Genomic DNA, 25,510 nt, shown 5'->3' with positions numbered 1-25,510 from the left:
GGTCCCCCGCCAATTCAGGCAATCATTTCAAAGAAAACCAACAGAACCCTGGTGGCGTGGCTATCTTCTCGAAGAAAGATGATTAGGAAAAGAACAAAACACTGGCACTCAAATACAACCATCTCTTTCTGATATATGCAAATTAGCACACGCAAACTGTGAGGATCAAATGGGGAGTGAACTTGGTTGAGTTTTGGGGCACTATTTGAGTAATCAAGCTGTCGTGAAACAACTCACATGGGTCGACATTGATTGGTATGAATTGCTCGCCTTGGATTGGCAGTAGCACAAAAAATCAACCACTTTAACCATGTCTTTAATGACTCGTTAGCCATTGAATCTGCAAGTTAGGGGTGCAACTTGGGTCAGGTCGGGCTGAGCTTTTGCTAAAAAATAAATTGGAATCAACCTGAACCTGAACCCGATCCGATTTTATGGTAAAAGCTCAGCACGAATTCTTGAAAATAGACCCAAGTTGCACCCATATTGCAAGGTGGTAGCACAATAATCAACCATTTTAACCATGTTTTTAATGGCTTTTTAGCTGCTGAATCTGAGTCACTGCATGTTTAGATACATTCTTTTCACAGATGGTTAGGGCCACCAAATCACAGTGATGTTGGGGCATCTAAGGTGGGGTTCACCACATGACTGGCTTAGATCAATTATGACCGGCCCTATTTGTATGATAAAAACTAGGAAGCATGGCAATATAGTATATTCAATACGTGTATGATCATTCCCTATTGATATATGAGACAAATATGGGCCAAAAATTTTGGGGCCTTCTTGAATAACTAAACGAATTTACATATAATCTTATGAATAATGCTAAAATGATGCAAGGGCGCCCCATTGAATCCACATCACCCAACTGCAATTATAAGCGCATTGAAAAATACAAAATTAAAGGAATAATAAATGCGGTTAGATGATGTGGATCAAATGGGGGACCCTTATGGCTGAGTTTTTTGCAACAGCGCCCTTCACTTTAGTATTCCTCTAATTCAGTATTTACATAGTTTTATATATAGATTAGGGATTTGCTAGGCAATTTCACGGCTCACTTTTGCAGGAGAGAACAACCACACAGGCTCACTTTTCAGCATTTTTTGTCTTATTCATTTAATCCATCTGAGGGGGCTGCTCTCTCATGCAACAACAAGCCGCAAAATGCCTTTCTGTGAAAGTCCCTAGCAAATCCCCATTTACAAATAGTGGTTAAGAGAGTTTCAGAAATAATATAATTAGTGAATTCCAGAGTTTGAAAGATAAAGTTTCAAATAATATTATTTGCAGATGAGACCTGATTTTGGTGGCATCCAAAGAGAGCCTTAAGAGAGAGTAGTTATGAATGAGATAGTTCATGTCTAGAAAAAACGAGAGATCTCTACTTTGCTGGGGTTAGCCAGTCCAAATCCCCTGCTGCTTGATTTCTTGATTCCTTAGAGAGAAAAATGGACTCATGATTAACCTCCATTTGCTAAATAAATTCACTTTCCTTCATCTTATAAAGGGTCTCCCCCTCAACAAATGAATTTCAATATAAGATCATTCCAATAAACCTTGATCTAAGTTCAACTCTATATAAAACCGATGTGATCCGATTACATTTTCCAAGTGTACAAGGGAGAAGCAATTGCTTCACGTGGGCAGCCAAAATACCCTCTTCTTTTTGTTTCAATCCAAAAGGAATAAGAAATACAGGGTGATGACAGAGAGGGCATGGAATTTGGTTTAAGAATACATACATGCGGGACCGCAAGGATTCCTTGGCACCTACGAGGAATGTCCCTGGCACCTAAGAGGAATGTCTTCGGGTGCAAAGCCGTCTTCATCTGCATGCTTAGGTAGACGCATGGATAGAGACGATGATAGACCTGCACAAGGGTGCAACACCAATCTTATCCGCCGTTAAAAATATTGAGAAAATGAAATAAATCAAGCAGCGGAGAAACATACCATCACTTAAGTCCTTGGTTTTGTGGAGAAGAAAAGTACCAGAAAGGATTGTCACAAACCCACACATCTCCGTGACAATTTGAGACGGACTTTGTCGGTCCCAGTCCTGGTCAGGAAGGTAGAATTACAAGTCAGAGAAATCAAGATTTGTTAATCAGCTGAAAGAACATCTATAACTAGTCAACCTCTTGATCAGTTACGGGTCCACTGCATGGAAGAATCTCACTAGTTATTTTCAACTTTAATCATATGATTGATCACGAGAAATTTGCCTAAGTTTGAGAGCTACATTGACCTGTTGTAACGCACGTTCTTAGCATTCTAGTGATCGAATTCATAGCATATTTTATTCTTATTTTAGTCTTATTATTTTAGTCCTGATTCTAATTTTTATTTTGTTTCTTTCTACATTTTGATGCAAGTCCGTCCATGCACTAAACTACTGATTAGTTATCATACATAAAAAAAACCCACACGCTAAGATTGACGCATATTATATTCAAATCTCAATAACATTTAAGCAATACAACAGCAATCAGTGATATGCTAGAAGGTTGGCACAAAATGGCAAAAAAGTAAATAACTGACTCCCTCTTTAAGCCATCAAATGGCAAAAAAGTAAATAACTGACTCCCTTTTGAAGCCATCAAATTACATTCGGTGAGTATCCACATCAAAATCGCCTTTATTGCTATCCATTTCATAGCACTAAGAAAATACTAGCCTCCATCAAATACGAGTGGTCCGGCAGCAAATAAGGAAAATATGATGTGGGCTTCCTCATTGAAATTACTTGCTCAAATAAAGCCTGGCCAGGGTTTCCACTAGTAAACTACAAACTATTCAACATTTAGTATGACCCTTCCAAGAATCACATGGATTATTTGAAACTTCGTCCAAATCTTTCAATGTTTAATCTTATTTTTGAGGTGTGTGTGTGTGTGTGTGTGTGTGTGTGTGTGTGAGAGAGAGAGAGAGAGAGAGAGAGAGAGAGAGAGAGAGAGAGTCACTAAGGTTATACATGAAAGGACGAGAATACAACTAGTAGGGTATGTAAATTGCACTGCTCCTCTAACACCCTCAATAGCCCAATAGGAAAAAATAAATCTAACAGCTGCTAAGACGACTGAATCACATCAACTTTCTCCATTGCATGTTTTCCAGGAGAATGTGGTATGTTAGCATCTCTATGTTTGGGCATTCAATGGACATTCCCGGAGACATTCGAGGCATTCATTGCCGGATGCTGGCGTCGCCATATTAGAGAGAAGGGGCAGATCCTTTGGTAACTTGCACCATTTGTGGTGGTGTACAGGAAGTAATAGGCAGACATTCGATGACAAACATTAGTCATGGACAAGGCTGATTGAGGATATGAAGAATCTGCATTTTTTTAGGCCACGGAGAGGAGAGAATTTGAGAGGCATATCATGCAAGATCTATACCCAAAATGAGAAAAGTTGGTCTTGATTCGGGCCAGCAAAGAGAAGAGGAAAGCGAGATGGTGTAACCCCCAACCCCAAAACTCAGGGACTCCTTGCATGTGGGGCAAGCTCTGCCCCTTCGTAATTTGAGTTCTTTTTTTCTGTTTTCAATAAAGTTTTCATTAATCCTTCAAGAAAAAGCCATGACCAAGATTGTCAATACTACAAACAAACACAGAGAAACAAAGCAAAGCAGACTGAAGCACATGCTGAAATGAAACCAAATTAAATTCATTAGTTTCCTTTCTTTTCTTTTTTTTGAAATGGTAAATTCATTAGTTTCCTAAAGCAATAAAAAAAAACAATATGTACTTGCTAGAGAATATGTAGAAGTTTATCTAATGATGGGATACACTGCAGGCAGTAGAAGTACAGCATATGATCTGAAGTGCTTTTAATTTGGTTTAGTATCATATAATTCAAAAGAAGAGAAAATCACAACCAAACAACAAGGCAAAGAAGCCGACTCTGAGTCCAGTTTGGAGCTTGGGTTTCCAAACCATATTACCAGCAGTAATGTTCTACCAAAGATGCTGCTTCTGCTGCCTCTCGTAAACCTCCTCCTGCTTCTACCACCAACTACCTCAACCATGATGTACCCATAACACTATAACTATAACTATAACTATATATATGAGGAATGATAGAATGAAGGGCGACCTTGTAAAAAACCAGCTTCAAGGGCGCCCCTTTTGGTTGATTTCAGCAAAGTGCATTTATGGTGGCACAGAAATAAGTGGATGGCGCAGAAAAAGAGTGGAAACGGCTTTGACTTTACTGAAATCAACCAATAGGGGCGCCCTTGAAGCTGATTTTTGCAAGGGTGCCCTCTCTCTCTCTCTCTCTCTCTCTCTCTCTCTCTCTCACTCTCTCTCTCTCTCTCTCTCTCTCTCTCTCTCTCTCACTCTCTCTCTCTCTCTCTCTCTCTCTCTCTCTCTCTATATATATATATATATATATATATATATATATGTATATATATATATACACACACACACACACACACGTTATTAAAAATAAACACATACTTTAAATTCTTCATTATGATTGAATCAAACTTCCTAAATATTTTGAGAACTGTCATTTCACTGCTCCTATATGGTCACACCTAAATCAGCTCCCACAAAACAAAGGTGCCTATCCTTGTATGCTTATTCACATTGTTACATGGTTACAATGACTTGACGAAGTTGGAAAATGGCACGCTATCAGTTCTATCTGCAACTGTTTTGGTTTATATCATGGAGCTAACAAGGTACACCCGGTTTCCGGCTGAAGTTGAAAATTCACAGAAAACTTAGATATTTATGTGTATAATGGCATTACATTAAGTTAAACCATGCGGTATTAAAGAAGGGCATTCTTCATCAAACACAATCTTAACATCTTAGCAAATCAAGCAACGGTTGAGCATTCACAGATTTATTTAAAAGAAAAGATCACCTTAAACATGATCACACTAGCCAAGATGGTTAAGGATGTAAACATCACATAGTATATTGGAGATACAACTGCTGTGTTGAATGTATCAAGGGCCTGCAATTAAAATGTAAATATTAAGCATATTTCACTCCACAAGCAGACAAAAACACTCAAAGGGAATAAATGACCACAGACATGAATAGGAAACCCTTAAACAATACCTGGCATTTATAACCAAGCAAGTACATAAAAATAGAACTTTAAATTAAAATCCAGTTGATGCTTCACATTAATTGCAAGAAGCAGGCACAAGCAGCGGTCCTCTAAAGCTATGGGTGGGAACACCTAGGAAGTGTTTCTACGAATATTATTAGAAAGTTCTGTTTGTATAGAGAAAATTAGAATGTTCAGACTTAAAAATCCACCAAAAACATAAATAAAACAAAACTGAGCAAGTTAGATTTGGTCTTGATAGAAGAATGATATCAGTAATTCATGGCAGTATTTAAAAACGCGAAACGCGGACGCAGCCAAGAACGCAGTGGACACGGTCATAACTCGGAGAATCAAAGGAGTTTTTATTGACTCTAGGGCAAAACGCAGAATGTGGATGTGGTGCAACGCGGAACGCAGCCAAGGTAAAAGGGAGTTGACTAGGGCGAGTTCCGAGTCGAGTCAATGAGTTTTTAAACACTCATGGTATAAGCAAGTGGAGGCTCATGAGTGTAACAGTCAGATTATGTGGTATAAGAAGGTGTGGCAGTCATATCATGTAGTGGGATCATAACATTGTTCAGAAGATTCTTGGCTTCTTTCTACAAAGTGATGAACATAAATGTGGCTCTGCAAGCTATTTTTTTCATTTATATAGCCTTCTTCCATTTTATGAAAAACGCACATCCAATAGAGGCCTTTCACCTCTTTGGGATTTCGGTGCAAATTACATCAACTTTGGACACATGGGCCTTCACATCTTTCACAGGATCTTCCTATTTTATCTTCTTCTACAAAAAATGACTACCGTATTAACAACCACCTGCACTAAATTAGCTGGAAAAGAAAGCCCGTGCAATGGTATGCCCACCAAAAAGAAGCTTCATATATGACCAATCTGATTACAGCGCGACAATTTCACCCTATTAGAATGGGGTTTGACCAGTGGATCTTAAGCTAGCTTCCCCAAAGGCTGGATTTTGTGATACCTACAATGTCTGCTAAGTTGGATTTGAGTGGGGCAAAACAAATCCACCACCAAAAGAAAGAATCAAATGGAGTCAATAAGACTAGGAGAAACGTGGAGGCACTTAAGTGTGACAGTCATATTATGTGGAATAAAAAGGTGGAGGCTCTTAAGTGTGACAGTAAGATTATGTAGTTGGATCCAAACATTGTTCAGTAGATCCTCGGTTTCTTGATACTAAAAGATGAACACAAATGTGGTTCTGCAAGCTATTATTCATTTATCTATGCCTTCATGCATTTGATGAAAAATGCAAATCCAATAGAGACCTTTCACCTCTTAGGGATGTGCGGTGCAAATTACATGAACTTGGAACACATGGCCCTTCACGTCTTTCTGATTCGAACCAAGCCCTGATAGCAATTGATGCATCACACCAACAAGTGATCAAGAAATCACTTCAAGATCTAAGGGAGAAGAAAGTTCTTCATAAGCACAAAGCCCTAGGTTTTATTTAATTCATAAAATGTGTAAAAGAATGGCCTTGAGACCTGCATATATAGAGAAGAGAGAAGTATTCTAGAGAATTCAGAACCCTTGCTCAAGAAACCCAAAAACACAAGGACAAGCATGCCTCTTTGTATAAAATGCTCTCTCTAAACTCCATGAAAGAAGCCCCTCCCTTCTCTCTCTCTTTCTCTCTCTCTCTCTCTCTCTCTCTCTCTCTCTCTCTCTCTCTCTCTCTCTCTCTCTCTCTCTCTCTGACCTACTTATATAGAGAAGAGAGAAGTATTCTAGAGAATTCAGAACCCTTGCTCAAGAAACCCAAAAACACAAGGACAAGCATGCCCCTTTGTATAAAATGCTCTCTCTAAACTCCATGAAAGAAGCCCTCTCTCTCTCTCTCTCTCTCTCTCTCTCTCTCTCTCTCTCTCTCTCTCTCTCTCTCTCCACTTAAGTTGTGAGAATGGTAAGAGCCCTCTATTAACTTAAGTCACGTAAGTGATTTAAGTGATTCTTTTTAAATACCCAACTTGCCTTTTCACTTAAAGCACGAAATAAAAGGACTTCCTCAAGCTTTTAACTCCTAGACAAGGCCCAGACTCTTGCTATAGCTCCATACTAAGGCATAGGATTGACTACTTTGACCCAGGATATCTTGGACATGACCACTTTTTCCCTTTCTTGCCACTATGGTTGTATACTTTGAAGAATCAATCCAGTTATGGGGGACGATCTTGACCATCCTTGACAAGAAGTCCTCGAAAGACTTAGATAAGATTGTGGGGTCCATCAATAGGATTAGTGTGTTTAATTTTAGACATAAGGTTTAAATTGAGTCTTTTATAAGGTTTTAAGTCATCAAAGGAAAAACAGTCTCAGGAAAAAATAGTCAACCCTAGGCCTTGGTATGGAGTTATGTATAGAGCATAGGCCCTGTTTGGGAGTTAGAAGGTTGAGAAGATCCTTCAATTCTTCTTTTAAGTGAAAAGGGGCAGTTTAGTTATTTTAAAAGAACCACTTAAGTGACTTAAGTTAAAAGAGGGCCTACTCCATTTTCCAGACTATAGTGAAGGGGGAGTTCTTGAAATTTGTGAGCAATGAGGGAGGACCCTATTTTCACGAGGTTTGGAAGCAATTTTTTTAGAAAAGAGCATACCTTTCCTTTTGGTTTTGGGGTTTTGGGCAAGAGTGTTTGAATTTTTATAACCCTTCCCTCTTCTCTACATACGTAGGCTTCAGTAGTTCAGTGCCATTCTTTTATTCACGAGGTTTGGAAGCAATTTTTTTAAAAAAAAGGCATACTTGTCCTTTTAGTTTTGGGGTTTTGGGCAAGAGTATGGGAAGTTTTATAACCCTTCCCTCATCTCTATATGCGTAGGCCTCAGCACCATTCTTTCACACATCGTATGAATGAAATAAAATCTAGAGTTTTGTGCCTGTGAAGAGCTTGCATCTCCTTTAGATCTTGAAGTGATTTCTTGATCAACGTTAGTGTGATGCCTTCGGTTCAGCTGTATATGCCCTGGACATTGTACCTTCTCTATCTTTAATTTTCAATCAAAAAATTCGAATTTTAATAATGGTTTTTGCTAAGAGCAGTTGGGAAATGAATCTGATATGAGCTAAGCAGTGATCCGATAGTTGGATTGATTCAATACCAACCATCGAATTTTTAAATTGAGTTGATCTTAAGATCTAATGGTCGGATCAACTTGATTTCAATTGGATCATCTAGATTAACCCAAGTGAGATTTTGAGATATATTAAGGGGTTAGATCTGGATTAATTTTAGAAAGTGTGTGAAAACTCAATTTTGACCATATTTTTGGATAATTTTGCATTAAGTTACGGAATGAATTGAGTTTTCTCTATTTCCTACACCGTATGGGTATCAAAGCAACAAGGATTAATATTGGACGTTAGTTCAACAAGGACAAATTAATGGTTGTACCTTCCCTATTGGTCTGGTATCATAAATAGTCTTGAAATGTCCATCTCTTCATCTAATACAATAGGACCTAGGAAAAACAATATAATGAATTGTGTATATAATATTCACTTATATATAATAGGCCCTAGGAAACTCAATACATGCAAGGGTTCGATATAATATTCACTTATATAATAAGACCTAGGAAACTCAATACATGCAGGGGTAAAGACGAGAACCAAGAGAATTCAAAGAAGCATATGTTTCTTTGCAAGAATACTAGGGTGTTTCTTATAGTGAGGAGATGATGATAATAATATTTAGATATTTAATTATTGATAATTGATGTTTGATATGGAATTGTAACTTGTATTCCTTTGAGATTATGATTCAATGTGCATGTATCAATGGACTTGATTAGTTATCAACTTATGGTACTCATAAGATACTGAATTACTGATAATGATAGTTTCTATTTAATAAATGGAAATGGATTATCAGTCAATTTCTTATATTTCTGATTAGTTAACAGTTTTGGTATTTTCCTGAACTTTTTATATGAATTTGAATGAATCTTACAATTTATGAAACGATTTATGGTTTGATCTGATTCGAAACCAATTTTCAGAAGACTTCAATTTGATCAGTACAGGTGGATAATAGAAGCTACAAAACATTCAGTCCTTGACAGCCATGGAAAAGAAACAGCATCTGCATAAGGGAACAGGAATGCATTGTCTACTTTCAATTATTCCAGACAGGCAGACAGCAAAATAAATCATCAGAAAACCTCATATTTTGTTCGATTGAAAAAGAACTGCAAAAAAATGCAAGAATCCCTGTTACCTTGTTTAAATAGTTCATTTGAATGACCACACAGGTAGCTACAACTATGGTGAAAGCCCATGTCTGGGGGTATATTAACTGATTCATTCCTGAAAATGTCAACTTCAAGGCAATTCCAAGTGCTTTGACACTCATAACCTGTCAAGAGCACAGTAAATTACTTCAAAATAAAATGTGCTAGCAAATCATTATAAGGAATAAAAGTAAAATAGAGTCCATGTGATAAAAATAATCAAATACATACCGACAGAGACCCTACGAGCGAACAAACCCCAATGGGCACCATTATATGTGTCTGCCCATACTGGGGGATAAAATGGAATATAAGTATAAGAGTTGCTGCTATTATTGTAGCTGCATACAAAAGAAAAGCTGCAGAAGACATGTAGAACTAGTAAGTTCAATATGTTTAAAACCTACCCTAAAGAAAACTTTGACTATTGGAGTTAAACATGTACATTTTATTTATTTAAGAAAATCATTCTGGCTACATGAATCGATGATAACAGAGCTAACTACCCCCCGCACCCCCCCCCCCTCCCGGCGCCCACAGGCCACAACCCACACACACCCCATGGTTTTAAATTTCGGTTTCGGGTATCATTTCAGTCTTGACCGAAACCGAAATTTCGGCTGAAATCCCGAAAATTCAGCCCAAATCCGGTAATTAAAAAATTATTATTTAAATATTCACCAAATTTAACAGAAATTTGGAATAACCTGGAATTCCGGGTTCTGTGTCAACCGAAATCTGAAATTTAAAACCACACACACAATACCTGGCTCTGTAGCAAGATCCCATACTTCCTTCACAGACTCTATCTCACGCTCCTGGGGAGCATGCAGAACAATTGTTGTTGACCCCACAACACAAAGAACACATCCTAAAACACCGAAAACATGGAGCCTCTCCCGTAAAATAATATGTGCGAGCCCAGCACTGCAACACAACATGAATGTTAAAATATGCAGATATAAGAGAAAATAGAGATATACTACAAGATGCGCTCTGGCTCTTGCCTGATAATTATGCTGAGCGCACCAAGAGGAGTGACAAGAATTGCTGGCGCAAATGCGTATGCTGCAAAGTTAGCGATTTCCCCAACGACCACTGTTGGATTGGCACTCACCAAATTAGTAGTTCACCTCTTGCAATATATGGTTCTAGCACACTTTGAAGACTAATTGTAAGTCATAGAGCTCTCTAAAAAGGACAGCACTAAATAATACCAGGTGCAACAATAAATCGTATAAACAACAAAAATAATGGAGATAGTGTTAAACAGCAACATTGTTGTAAAGATTGCTGGTTACTAAGTTTTTTTTTTTTTTTTCACGGCAAGCCAAACAAAATATAGTCATCCCAAGCCCACAATCTACAGCACGGAAAGAATTCCAACTATTGAAAAGACTATGAAGGATCTTAACAGAAAAATGCTTCTGCACTCTGATCTTCTTAAGTCTCAACCCGTGTCCAAAACATGTCTTGAGGAACATGTCTTCCTCGTGGATTTTACCATGTCTTCCTCAGCCTATTTGGGGTGCGGTAGGATAAAAAAAGGCTATTAGACTAGGGGGTGATCTTGTGGGTGGTGGGCCATTCAGAGGGTATATCTCTTGGAAGATTAACCTTTACATTGTTACATGGGATTTTGGAAGGAGAGAAACAACAGAATATTCAGAGAGGATGCCAGCATCAATGTGGAATCTAGTGAGGATGTTGTGTTTTCTGGTAACCCTGTTTCAGATGTCCACTGTCAAAATCTTCTTGAAGCCCGCAGCCAGCCAAAACCAACGACTTTGAAGGGATCTGAGACCAATCCTAGAAGTGGATGCTACAACCACACTGATTCTACCAAACTGAATAGAACAACTTGACAGAAAAGAAATGCCTAGGGCACCAGTTCCCAAAAAATTGTCCTTCTTGCCCTTAGGAGTAAAGATATACATCCAAACCCATGCTCCACCACCCACCCATCCGGCCGAAAAGAAGAATTGATAGGTTTGCCTTCTCAAAAACCCAGGCACATGCGATGTTTTCATTGAAATTTCAAATTCATAGGATTTGTAAAACTTGTAATTGATTTCCTAGGTTTTCAATCTACAGTGTTTGGACGACACGCTTCATTTTCCATGGGTGCAGATTGAAGTTGTTTGGATGACATCCTATATTTTCATGTAATGTTGATTAATGCACAATAGGGGGGTCATCAAATTTGTAGTCTTTGGCATCATCATTGGTGTCCCAAAGAGAGACAATGAGAACACTTGAGCTAAACCAGAAAGAGGTTGAAAGATCACTGACCAAGTACTTAGTGTTGGAAATAACCCACAAGTCACACAATGTGTTATGGCGCATACGTAATTATTATGGCGTATCCACTTTAGTAGCAGTTATGTAAATACTTAACTCCATTTCAGTATATAAGTTACTGATAAGGATTGTATTCACTTTATGGAAGGAAATACAAAACCTCAATTGATTAGGGTCGTATTCACTTTATAGAAGGAAATACAAACCTCACTGACCAAGTACTTAGTGATGGAAATAACACATAAGTCACACGATATGTTATGGTACATACGTAATTATTATGGCGTATTCATTGCAGTAGCAGTTCTATCATTACTTAACTACATTTCAATATATAAGTTACAGATTAGGGTTGTAATCACTTTTATGAAAGGCAATACAAACCCCACCAGCTGGGTTCACACGATGTGTTATGGTGCATATGTTATTATGGCGTATTCGTTTTAGCGTTACACCACACACACACGCGTGCGCACACAATGGTCATTGATCACCTCACTCCCGAGTTCAGCTGAAGCAAACCCAGAGCAGGAAGGAACCATTGAGAAAGCCAATCCTTTCAGGTGTGGTCTAAAGTCTAAACGAAACACATCCTGATCTTATTGAAGAGAGCAAGTGATTTGTGGACACGGACACGAGTATCGCATCGGCACGAACACAAAATGCCGGACACGGTGAGCCCCCAAAAATTAGAAACGGGAACATGGATAGAAAAAAGAGAGAAAAAACTAGGCATGCAAAATGAAAAGGAGAAAAAACTAGACATGCAAAAAAACAATTTAATTTTTGTGTGTATAGAGAGAGAGAGAGAGAGAGAGAGAGAGAGAGAGAGAGAGAGAGAGAGAGATGGAGCTTAGAGTTTTGTGCATGCAAAACAGCAGGTGGCAAAAAAAAAAGGTTAAGCATATCGCTAACAAAAATCTAGAAGAAAAGTAGATAGTAATATTTTTATAATTATTAATAGATTCGAAGCCAGGATAAAGGAGGAGCGTTGGCATCAGGTTGGCAGCCGGCTGAAAAACTTTGCCACTCTTCTATGAAATGAATCCTATAGAAAATTCGCCGGGGCGTAACCCTCTTTCATGAATTTTTTTCTAAAGGATTCATTTAGCCAACCCCAACTAGTTTGGGACAAAGGCTTTGTTGAGTTGAGTTGAGATTAATAGATTCGAAATAGTGAAAGAGAGAACTTTATAAATCCGTGTTAACATGTGTCCACAACTGTGTATATATCGACACATGTTATTTTTATAATTATTAATAGATTAGAAATCGTGAAAGAGAGAACTTTATAAACCCATGTTAACATGTGTCCACATCTGTGTCTATATCGACACATGTTGACTCGGGTCTATGCTAAAAAATGTGTGTACGCAAATCATACAGGAGAAGTCTTTGCAACATCACAAAACTATTTTAGCCTCACCAGACCACCATAAAAAATAGCTTGCGAAATATTGTGCACTAATCGCAAGTAGCTTTTAAAGATCCTTCTATTTCTTTTCTTCACAAAAGCGTAGAAAGCCCAAGGCAAGATTCTAAAGCACCCTATGTCTCAAAGTCGAAGGGGTGAAAGCCGAAGATTCAATCAGCTCAACAATATCCACTATATCTACCTCAGAAAGATTCAATGGATGAAGATGTGGTCCTCGGTTTCCTTGGCTCTACTACACAAACTACATTTGCTATTTATAACTCAGTTCCTGTTCCACATGTGATCCAGTGTTTGATCGTACTGTGAAAATCTAAAGGACACTTTCAAAGGAAATCACCACCCAAAAAGTCAAAAAGCTAACTCTATCACTCACACCTACCCTAAATCTAATATCTTTATTAAGAGACTACACCATCCCACTCATCATCTCCCACGCACCTGAGCGGCTAGCCCAACAATCTAGTGCCCCCTTTAAGTACCCAACACTCCCACTTTTCTCCAAGCCATTTCCCCACTCCCCCACTCTTCTCCAAATCATAATAGTCATTACCCAAAGGGCATTTGTTTATGTTATGCTTTTTATTCCAACATCACCTTGTTACTTTAGATTACATATTTTCTCCCTCTTGACTTAAAGATATTTTTGGCATTCCTTATTCCTGTTCCACTTTGACTATAATATGTTCCAAAATACCAGAAAATTTCAGAATAAGATAAAATCTTTCTACATTTGGCAAGCGGGTAACATGAAACCGCCTCTAACAAAAATCTTTGGTGGGACAATTCCTAGGAGACAAGAAACAAAAAGCATAATCTTGTCAAAAAAATTTAATATTTCATAGGCTCATAGCATGTGCCAAACATCGGAGGGGGAGGTCCTATATGAGTTCCCGTCATTCAAAGTTACATTAAAAAAGGATACAAATGATGACCAAACACTGAATGTTTACAAACCATGCATCTCCAGTGTCTAATGCAGAAGCAACAAGAACAATTAGTAAGTACCGTGTTAACAAGATATTCCATTCTATGAACCAATCTTTACAACAACATGATACTCCTCCCAAAGCAATCTAGAGCATTCATGTGACATCAATTCTGACACATATTATAGCATCTCATGGATGTCTGAGTAATTTTTGCATCTAATGAGATCACAACACAACTACAAAGGCTCAAGAGATCTAAAAGTCAAGTTTCATATAAACCAGTCAAGCTTACTAGAAGAAATAAACATATAGCCTTCCCTGAATACGAACCAATTTGCAGCACAAAGATCGTATAATAGCATTTGAAGTTTTGTTTAAATGGATAGGACTGAGCAAACTTACTAGTTATCATGCCTACCCACCAAAGTGGCTCATTTAAGTAAGAATAGCCTCCAACACCTACAAACAAAAGCATCCATTTAATGTTAATGATATCTGATAATTGAAAACAACACATAGAAATTCTCAATGGAATATACATGAATAGACAATTAGACATGCATTTAAGTAAACAAAGCATGCAGTGATCCACACAGTCCTAGTGACTTTCTACATTAAAGTAATACACAAATACATGAACCGTACAAAATATATACTAGAAAAGAAATATGAAAGTAATGCAAGGAGTAAGTGTTCCTTTAAAGTTTAAACTACTTCAAATCATCATCTCTTAAGGAATAAGGACAAATATTGATCCACTTATAGTCCTGAGTCTGTTGTTTTTAAACAGCCCTCCCATGTTAGTAGCAAATGCTGAAGTGCATAATACACATGTTATTTAGTATATTACGTTCCCATAAACCCCAACAAAGCTGCATATGAGTTGAAATGTGCATACCCTTCTTTTATAAATGCAGGTCATGGTTGATAATTTAGGGGTCATTTGGATGAATATAATTCAATTTCAGGCACAAATATATTTCAATTGAAATAGATGTCAGCTGAAATATTTTATGATTGAATGATGGCGATTTATTAAATAAGCAAAATCGAGATGGTCAAACATGGAATACAAACACAAACCATCAATACAAGAATAAAATCTCAAGCATGAAGATGATAAAAAGTATAACTCCGCTCTAGACATCCGAACCTGGCTAGATGGTGGTGTACTTCACCATTAGTCGAGTGCCACACACACTAAAAAATGCTGTATGCCCCTCGAACAAATACAACACCTATTCAATGGGATCCGCAAACCTTCAAGGCCCCGATTACCCAATGAATGGCGTTAAGAGAATAACCTTTCACGATGAGAAAAACAAGAGGAGATCGGTCCACATGCCAAATACCAATCAGCAGAGCTCGAACAATGGTAGAGAAATATGCTGCCGAATGGTGTGAAATCTCCTAGAGGATCACTTGAAGGCATGCTTGTCCTCTCCTTCCAAAGGATCAAAAGTGAAGCAACTAAGGGGAGAATGCAAGGGGGAAATGACCACCCCTCAACGAGGTCAACAACATGGTTCAGAAGGGCCCATCTCACACAATCACACCAAAGACACCCAAAATAAATGACCAAATCTCTCTAGCAAAGTTGCAATGAATGAACAAGTGATTTCGTCTCAGCAGCAACAATGCAAATGGGATAGTGACTGGTGATGATCTAATGACGACTGTGGAGATGCTCGATAGTCAAAATCTTGACTAGACACGTAGTACAGCAAAAAGGACTCACCCGATGTGGGGCAGGCGCAACCCCCCCCCCCCCCCCCCTCCCCCCCCACACGGGGGGGGGGGGGGGGGGGGGGCACTCGGTTGTATAAATATAGTTATAGTTAAATATACCATTCAAAAAAATATATTTTGCATTCCTTGAATGACATCGTTTTAATTTCCCTAAAAAATTAAATAAGTATTGCTTGTCTAATAATTTTATCGACATTATTTTTCCTCAAAAAAATACCTTTATGAACATTATTTGTTGGCAAATGAGTTGGCTAATTTAGTGGATGCTCAACACTAAATTTAACGTTCTGAAAGTTAGTTACTCACAAATGGGCCCATCTATTAAAATAATATATTTTCAAAAATGGGTGCTATGTCTGAGAGAGAGCGCTCAACAATTAAGAATCTGATCTATGCTGAAATCAAATTCAGACTGCCAATGATGGAAACTTCTTCCAAGTTAAAGAGGTGATCCATGAAAATGAATGGAACCTAGAAGAAGTGGAGAATAATATTGCTCCTGAAAATGAATGGAACTTGTCATTAAAGCATTGAAGGTTATAATCTCAGGTAAAGACGATGAGCTTGTTTGGTCCCCCAACAACCCAGGCCTCTACTCTACCAAAACGGCTTGGAATATGGTGACTTGGTGAGGGAAACAGAGCCCAAAAAAAAAGGTGGCCGCACTACATTTGTAAGCATCTTCTGTTCAAAATAGGTTGCTTTATATGAAAAATATTTATGAACGTTGTTCCTGTAGATAGAAGGTTGAAAGAGATATATATCCTTATCCCATCCATGTGCAACTGTTGTTCTATGTTCAGAGAAGAGACTATGAATCATGTGCCGGTCGATACTGAAGTGACAACTATTATGTGGGGGCGCCTCGCTTTCTTTATGGAGGCTCTGTTGATCCAAAACCAAATTATTATTTACAGGCTTGTTCATTGGTTCGAGATGGCAAAGAGGAAAAGCAAATCAACTTTTGGTTTTGCTCTGAAAGTTATTCCATTGATTATAGTTTGGGAAATATGGAGGTTAAGAGGGAAAGATGTAAAGGAAGGATGGAAGGCAATGGCAGACCTATTAGTCTCATCATAAAGAACGACATGGCATGGGGAAACTTACTACCAAATATTTTCTCTCCATCTTTTGATTGCATTAGTTAGGAAGCCTGGACCCTCAGTAAAATTGATATTTCTCCTACACCGACTAAACTGACAAGAATGCTTCAAGATAAGTGGGAGAAACCCAAAAGAGGCGAGTTCAAGCTAAATACGGATGGGACGTCTAAAGGAAACCATGGCCTGTCGAGAGGTGGGAGAGTTGTAAGAAACCATATCAGTAAGATGATTTTTTTTTTCTCACAATTATAATATTGATAATAACTTGCAGGCAGAAGCTAGAATCATGCTTGATGGTCTTAGTATTGTAAAGCTCTTGGTGTGACAAACATATGGATTGAAGCTGATAGCAAGGTGATGATTGATATGCTCAATGACAATAAAGACCCCTTGATCCATCAATTATTTCTACAAGAAATTGCACTCTCGTCCTAGAGCTAAAGCCGAAAATGTCTCATCAGTATACAGAGGCCAATCAAATTGCCGACCCTTTCGCCAACTATGCTTGCGATATAAAATTTAATAGCCCATTTAGGCACTGGAGAGATCTTCCTACTAAAGCTAGGGATGCATTAACATGTGTCGCCTTGGGTCTTCTAAGTATTCGATGTAGGTAATTCCAGTATAGTCATGACTCGTAGGTTTCGAGGTAAGGCAGGAAATGCCCTTCTTTTACTTTTTTACTTAATCAATAAAATTTAAGGTGTTGGCCGAGCGCCTGGATAAATTTCGGGTTAGAAAGGGTGGAAACTTCTTAAACGAAAAACCAATGAAATGTCTTACACCCAAAAATAGATTCCCATGGAAATTTGCTAGCATGTAAAAACAATTTTTGTGGAAATTTATTTCGTATACTCTTGCAATAGCCCAATGACAAGGGGGGCCCATTAGATCCACATCATTCACAGCAATTAAGCAACCCTGCTAATGGAAAATAACCAAAAAATCCATCTCATAAAAAATGCCTTTGATCCACCACATCATTCACAGCAGCTAGGGCAACCCTACCTTATGGAAAATGACCAAAATATTCATATCTCATAAAAAAAATGCCCAAAGATATCATAAAAGTCACTGCCCCTCCTTTGCAACACCACGCGTCCCCTGCCCTGCACATAAATGTGAGACAATGATTGAAGTTGCCATGGGGTCAGTCATCCCTCACCGACAGCATTTGATTGTGTCCAGGTCCCTATTCATGACCAATCTTTCGACCAAGGTTCAAAATATCTTGCGACAGACACACACATGTTTGTTGAATGTCACAATTCATTACATAATGTTGTAAATACTATGTTCATAAAAATCCTCCCTTGACGAGAAAATATGTATTACTGACCACATCTTCCACTCTTCTCTTTGGGAAGAAAATGGAAACCATCCTCCATTATCTCGGATAGCCAATAACCTTGTATAAGATGATTAGCTTCAATGGGAGTTCGGGAGATAAACCCAGGTCTGGACGGAATTACAGGTGTCCTAAGAAATGAACACGAGCATCCATTATATCATACACCAGCCCAATCGGAGCTATTGAGTCAAACCATGCAGAAGTAAAGGCTCTATAAGAAGGGTTTAAAGATTGTGTTGGAAAATCTGAGAGGGTTCCAACAGATTAAAGGATGTTCAACAAATGTTCTCTCATGGGACCTTAGTAAGTAACGGTCCTTTGATATTTGCAAACCAGATTATGCAGATCAGAGACGTCATGTCCAAGCTGGATTCTAGCATTGACCTTATTCCTCAATCATCAAATAGCATTGTTGATGAACTTGATAAAAGTGGAGCAATTAAGGAAAATCTGATTGTTTTGAATGCTTACAAGATTCCTTAAATTGGGTGTTTCTGCTCCATACTTGCTCTTCAGGATTGCTTGTCTCCATTGCTTTCTTTTGATAAAATTTACCTTCTTTCAAAAAAAAATTATAATCTTGTATAGTTTCCATCCGCAAAATGCAATCTGATTTTTCATGTGTTAAGCCCTGAATATGTATGGATTTATAACATAAAGAAAAGGTAAAGGAAATTCCAGAAAGATTTTGAAGTGTAGGAAATGTACAATGAGCCCTATAGATGTGTCAGGGGCAACATATTGAAGCAAGTTTCTCAAAATACTATCAAATACTGAAAAAGCCCACTGGTTTATAGTGAATAAACTATAATCACTAGAAACTCAAAAAATTCCCAAAACAAACCACTAAACTCTACCCAAATTAAAGATCAAAGTTCAACAAAATGCAGTGAAGATCATCATACAATTAAGCAATTCAACCATTTCCCAAATTCAAAAGATCCCAAAAATAATACATTGAAGTTCAACAAAACCCTAGGTTTTTTTCCCATTACCTGCCCTAATTCCAGTCGCACCGGCCTTCTTCAAACCCTTCTTCTTGACAATGAAGCTAGCGCCTATGAAAAAGCTCGATGAAATCGCCAAAATCAAACCCTTTATATTATCAGAGGACATGCCTTTGTAAGATCCCCAACTCGGAGGAACCTCGCCCATCTCGTAAACCCTAATTCACTCCCAATCACGAAATCGTAACCGTCCATTTTATAAGATCCATATCCATCAGTTATATTCACACACCTTTCTCATCTTCCACTAACAAAATACCAAAACAAAACTCGAGACAAAGCAATGCTGTGTTTAAAGTTAATACCCTTTTTTTTTCCCTCTTTCTGAAGGTCTAACAGGGCTTCGGGAAGAAGAGTTGCAGGGTGGGGTGGGAAGAAGGAAAAAAGGGGGGGTGGAGTTTTTAGATTTATGGATCGGAGAGGGAAAGGACAGCTAATCGGTTCGTTAATTTTATTTTTTTATTTTTATTTTTATGGAACTGGGTAACGCTAAAATACGCATATCGCGCGTTACGCGTTCAATTTAACGTGGGTGCTTTGGTGTGGGAGGTAAGCTACTAAGCCATATGGCCAAGTGGGTAAGCGTATGATTCGATACGCGTATTTTAGCTACTGCGTGTAGTTAAAGGCGTTTACCGTCATTATCATGCGCGGTGGGGCTATTTGCATGCAAGAGAAAGGTCACCGTGAAATCTGCCCTATAGGATGTGGAATTAAGTGCATGTCATTTGTGTGTGGGCATCTGGACCGTTGATTTCATCACCCTTCACCAAGAGATATAGTGGGTCTGGGTCCCACCTTGAGTGGAGCTGTCGTCCTCTCTATCAAGGCTTACGAAACGATCATGGTTTAAAAGTTCGGTTTCTGTATGTATTTCGGCCGAAATCCGGTACACAATAATTCGTTTCGGTATTGTTTTATTTTAGCTACAAGTGTCGGTGGACAGCTGGATGTCCCATTATAAAAGTTTGGATTTGTTTTCTATTCCCTTTTTGTCTCTCTGAGGTTGGATCGGGAAAAATAATGCATGCAATAATCATGGAGAAATGATGTACTGGCCCCCTTTTCTTACTTGGGACAGCCCCTTCTTGTCTATTTATGACTACTCCTTTACGCTGGAGGGGAGCTGTCTTAAGAAGAAAGAGCGAATATATCATTTCCCTAAGCAGTGGGACCCACAGTAGGTCCGGTGTCCCAATGTGATTGATGGGGGCTTTGGGTTCCTCCACCAGGAGAGGGAACTTCTACTCTACCACACAATATTTTAATTGCGCGTGTGATGCTAGCAACCACCATAAAGTACCGTTACAGTGGTTTAAGTTCAGGCCAAATGGAAAATACTTTGGCGTAAAGTCATGGGTTTGCTCTCCAGTGACGAGCGTTCGAATCCCCCCTTGCTTACCCGATGCGCGTGGTTTCCAGGTAAGGGTGTCAATTTTGGCTCGGGCTCGGAAGCTCGCTCGAGCTTGGCTCGAATCATTAACGAGCCGAGCCGAGCCGGCTTGCCAGGCTCGTTAAGATTAACGAGCCGAGCCCGATTTAGGCTGGGCTCGGCTCGGCTGAGCTTTAATAAAGCTCGTTAATAAAAACCGTATAAAATAATAGTAATAAATATAATAAAGTAGAAACAGCTGAGTAGTAATTATCATAAGTCATAACTTTTTTCCGTAATTTCCGTAATTGTCATAACGTCGTAACTTCTGTTGGTAAATTTTTAGTAATTGTAATAACGTTTTAACTTCAATCGGTAATTTTTCATTTAAAACTATACACATTCAGCTATTCACTTTTTTTTCGAAATGATTACTTTTTTTCTTTTTTTTGCTTTGCTAGCGGCCTTTGCATGTGCGAGAATCTCTGCAAAAATGATGTTCACATGCCCGAGAAGTACAATAGTAGAAGTTTGCTAGCAAATTTCTTTTTAATATAACGCAACCAGCCAAGCTCGATAAGGCTCGCGAGCCAAGCCGAGCCAGACCGAGCCGAGCCGAGCCGAGCCTAGTTCGAGCCCGAGCCGAGCCCGAGCCTAACCTTTGACCTTAACGAGCCGAGCCGAGCTGGCCAAGCTCGGCTCGTTTACACCCCTATTTCCAGGTGATTGTGCGCATCCGTAGGGAAATAGTCCTACCCCCGAAGGGGGTGAAGACACCCTTCGTTACCAAAAAAAATGGAAAATACTTTGGGGAAGATAACAAACGTATTGAAAGATCAAGGGAATTTTTGTGTAAAGCTCTGCCGTCCGATCATGAATATATTGATGGTGATTAAGATTGTTGACACTTGATTTATGAGCCCCACTCCAAATCGCTCCCCATATAATGTGAACAGTGGGTGACTTTAACACTTTTTGACGTCAAATCACATTAAAAGGGGGTGAATGCGTACTGCAGCGTGTGAAAATATCATCGACCACAAAAAAAAAAGTGGGAACATTTAGAAATATTTTTCAATTCCAAAGATTTTTTTATGAAATTCCTACCATCCAGAAAACTTTTTTTCTTTATTAATGCTAGAGCTGATATATCCGTTGTCGCAGATCATGTAAATCACTGCGACGATATTCATCACACATTCTATTGCTGCATTTATGGTGGACACTCATACGTACTTAAGCCACGACAATAGAGAATGTTATCGTAACGTTTTTCTCACGACCCAACATCTAAGTTGACGTGACCTTGCCCCATAAATTCATATTGTGACTTAAAGAGTCAAGTGATAAGGCTAAAACTACCTCCAATTGCAACTTCATGTTAAAGATTTTTCAAAATCAAGTGTTTTTGGTCAAAACAATTTTTGGAAAATATTTTCTTTAAGTGTGTTTTGGAAAAGGAAAAACTTTTCTTTGGAAATAGTTACTTTTTGCAAGAGAAAGAGAAGAGTGTAAAGTAGAGGGAAAAGATAGTCCCGTAACGACTCGTAATAAAGAAAGAGTTGAGCTTATAAAGCTTCACTCTTTCTTCTTATTTGTTTATGTGCACATGGGGTCTTAGCCGTGGGTCGAACCGCGGGACGGTGCAACGCACCGTCCGCGCACGCGTGGGCAATGGGCTATAGGGCGCTTTAATGGCGCTTTTTTAGGCGCATGGGTGCGATCCATTGGGTTGTGTCCCTTCCCCAACGGTCAAGGATCTAAGGGGTGCGATCTGTTCCATAGATGGATCATCTAACGGTTAGATGGGAGGACGGGAATTTAAATATCCCAACAGTCTCTCTAGGATTGATCTGGTTCGTTGAATCGCGTATGGGCGCGATCTAACGGCCATAATTCAAACCGATCTGGAAAGACTCTATACAGGGGTGCTTTTCATACTGAAAAGTCACCAGAGGCTCTATAAAAGTTGCAGAACCCAGCCATTTCAAGATAGAATCGAATTTACCCATTTCTGGAAAAATTCTTAAGGCTTCCAGTGCATTATACTCTCTTTCTTGCTCCCACCAAAATTCGTTTTACTAAACTATTTTCTTATTGTTTATCTAATTACTGTTATACTGCAGTAACAGAAATTAGACTGATTCTCTCAGGCTTGTAAGATTCTAAGGGCATTTCGGATTTGACTCCGCTTGTGCATAGCGTCGTCAAATTAGTAGGACATTCCTACTGGCTTCATTGTATCTTGGAGGCAGTTCGCGGATCCCCTTTGCACACTTCTAGTGGGGGCGAAATCTGTCTTAAGGAAAGTGATTTCGCGCCTTGAAGCAAACTGGTTACTGCTTTTTTTCTTTCCAACAGATACAGAATTATTTCTCATTTCGGTCTACCTCTAGTTTAATTACTAGAGGTAATCCTGGTATTGCGGTCAGAAGAGTCATTAGAGATAGCAAGAGTGAGGTAAGATTTGTCCTTTCTCATTTCTACGATGAGAATACCAATATGTTCCGAAGCTAAAGCAATGAGAGATTGTCTTCACTACAATTCAATTATGGGTATTAGAAGGATATGGGTCACCATAAACATCGTTGAAGGAAAATAACATTACCCTGTGGCACATTCATTATGAATTATAAGGAATAAGGAAAATATTATCTTCCGTGAAACTTACTATCACTCATAGCTGATAGGAAGGTAATCTTGCTGCACACAGCTTTGTAAACTGTACATGCAATACCAGCACAGATTCACCCTTTTGAGATTGGGCTGGCCTACTAGAGGATTCCATATGAGCTATTAGATGTGACCAACTGTGCATTCCTTATATACGTACATAATAAATAATGTTGTCTTTTTTATCATGATGGGTTAGAGACAAGGTTTTATGTCTTTCTCTTATATCTTCTATTCTTATTAAAAATTTTAAGGTGTCGCCATGGGCTTCTACATAAATTCCAGGTTAAAAACGCGTTTTATTGTTCCATTTTTTAGCCATTTATCACTTCCCTTACTCACGCCTTCTAAAGTCTCTCCTTCTCCTACCTTCCCTAGTCCTCTCTCACTACTCGATAAATTACCATTCAATTGAAAACATTTCATGGCTATGATTTTTACATATTCAATAGTAAATGCAACCAAGCAATGCTAGGCAATGGAAAATGTGTCATTTTACTATGATTTTTACATGTTTTGGTACCTCCATAGAGGCCTCATGTCTCTGAGATCACACCAACTTATACCATCCAAATGCATCCATTTTGGGTTTTCCAATGAAAATTTAGTCGTTGCCCTTAGTTTACAAATGGATTCTTCGTGCAACGTAAGACATGACACACCGATGGCGTTGCTTGGTGAGGGAAAGGGGGGAGGTGGAAGAAGAAATCACAAGGAGCAAGAAAAGCTTGGATCTTTCAAGGGGCAAGCTTATACACTACTTTGCAATCTTCCTAGATATCTTATGGGATTCTCTTTTGCTCTTTTTTTTTTATCAAACGAGGAAAAGATAGAAACAATCAATGACATAGTTTGGAAAGGATTGAATCAAGTTCACTAATGCACAAATCTGAAGATTAAAGAAGTGTGGTTATAGAAGAAGATTTGTACGTAGAGAGCGACTCGAAAGAAAGGACGAGAAAAAAGAGAGAAAACCTCTTACCATTCTCATAATAAGGTTTAATGTCATTGGAACCACTGTCTGTGTTACATGCCTAATTGGCCGTAACGTAAATAAACAAAAAACAAAAAGAGATAAGAGGAAGAAAGAAGTTGATTTGAGGCAACCAGACCTCCTAACAGCTCGATTCGAGAGGAGCCATGACCCTCCTAAACAAAGTCACCTTTGCAGTAGATTTTCTCCACCTTCTCCTTTCATTAACATACAAACTTAAATACAAGCATAAATGTAGTTTTACATCACTGTCCCACGAGGAAAAGATAGAAACAATCAATGACATATTTTGGAAAGGATTGAATCAAGTTCACTAATGCACAAATCTCAAGATTAAAGAAGTGTGGTTATAGACGAAGATTTGTACGTAGAGAGCGACTCGAAAGAAAGGACGAGAAAAAAGAGAGAAAACCTCTTACCATTCTCATAATAAGGTTTAATGTCATTGGAACCACTGTCTGTGTTACGTGCCTAATTGGCCGTAACGTAAATAAACAAAAAACAAAAAGAGATAAGAGGAAGAAAGAAGTTGATTTGAGGCAACCAGACCTCCTAACAGCTCGATTCGAGAGGAGCCATGACCCTCCTAAACAAAGTCACCTTTGCAGTAGATTTTCTCCACCTTCTCCTTTCATTAACAAACAAACTTAAATACAAGCATAAATGTAGTTTTACATCACTGCCCCACGAGGAAAAGATAGAAACAATCAATGACATATTTTGGAAAGGATTGAATCAAGTTCACTAATGCACAAATCTCAAGATTAAAGAAGTGTGGTTATAGACGAAGATTTGTACGCAGAGGCGACTCGAAAGAAAGGACGAGAAAAAAGAGAGAAAACCTCTTACCATTCTCATAATAAGGTTTAATGTCATTGGAACCACTGTCTGTGTTACGTGCCTAATTGGCCGTAACGTAAATAAACAAAAAACAAAAAGAGATAAGAGGAAGAAAGAAGTTGATTTGAGGCAACCAGACCTCCTAACAGCTCGATTCGAGAGGAGCCATGACCCTCCTAAACAAAGTCACCTTTGCAGTAGATTTTCTCCACCTTCTCCTTTCATTAACATACAAACTTAAATACAAGCATAAATGTAGTTTTACATCACTGCCCCACGAGGAAAAGATAGAAACAATCAATGACATATTTTGGAAAGGATTGAATCAAGTTCACTAATGCACAAATCTCAAGATTAAAGAAGTGTGGTTATAGACGAAGATTTGTACGTAGAGAGCGACTCGAAAGAAAGGACG

General features: G+C 38.6%; 1 protein-coding gene across 1 annotated transcript; it reads right to left on the bottom strand.

The window, feature by feature from the left end:
• Positions 1 to 1,560: 1,560 nt before the first annotated feature.
• On the bottom strand, positions 1,561 to 19,663 carry LOC143888276 (putative magnesium transporter NIPA3). The gene is made up of 9 exons (XM_077392644.1): positions 19,205 to 19,663; positions 14,409 to 14,465; positions 10,349 to 10,439; positions 10,108 to 10,268; positions 9,573 to 9,700; positions 9,329 to 9,466; positions 4,890 to 4,982; positions 1,963 to 2,068; positions 1,561 to 1,880 (listed from the first exon to the last, which is right to left on the bottom strand). The coding sequence occupies exons 1-9, from the start codon at positions 19,362 to 19,364 to the stop codon at positions 1,780 to 1,782; spliced, it is 1,035 nt and encodes a 344-aa protein (XP_077248759.1). The 5' UTR covers positions 19,365 to 19,663; the 3' UTR covers positions 1,561 to 1,779.
• Positions 19,664 to 25,510: the final 5,847 nt, after the last annotated feature.

The sequence above is a fragment of the Tasmannia lanceolata genome, unplaced genomic scaffold (genome assembly GCF_043159265.1).
Source record: "Tasmannia lanceolata isolate RefF3 unplaced genomic scaffold, GAP_Taslan_0.1 ptg000012l, whole genome shotgun sequence".
NCBI classification, from domain to species: domain Eukaryota; kingdom Viridiplantae; phylum Streptophyta; class Magnoliopsida; order Canellales; family Winteraceae; genus Tasmannia; species Tasmannia lanceolata.
Note: the sequence above shows the minus strand (reverse complement) of the source record. Positions and strands in the feature narration are given on the sequence as shown.

Coding starts and splice junctions, on each gene's coding strand:
- LOC143888276 (XM_077392644.1), bottom strand. CDS start 19,364: ATGGGCGAGGTTCCTCCGAGTTGGGGATCTTACAAAGGCATGTCCTCT. Junction 9,701..10,107: donor GGATCTTGCTACAGAGCCAG/GTATTGTGTGTG, acceptor TGTCTTCTGCAG/CTTTTCTTTTGTATGCAGCT. Junction 1,881..1,962: donor AACCAAGGACTTAAGTGATG/GTATGTTTCTCC, acceptor ACCCTTGTGCAG/GTCTATCATCGTCTCTATCC.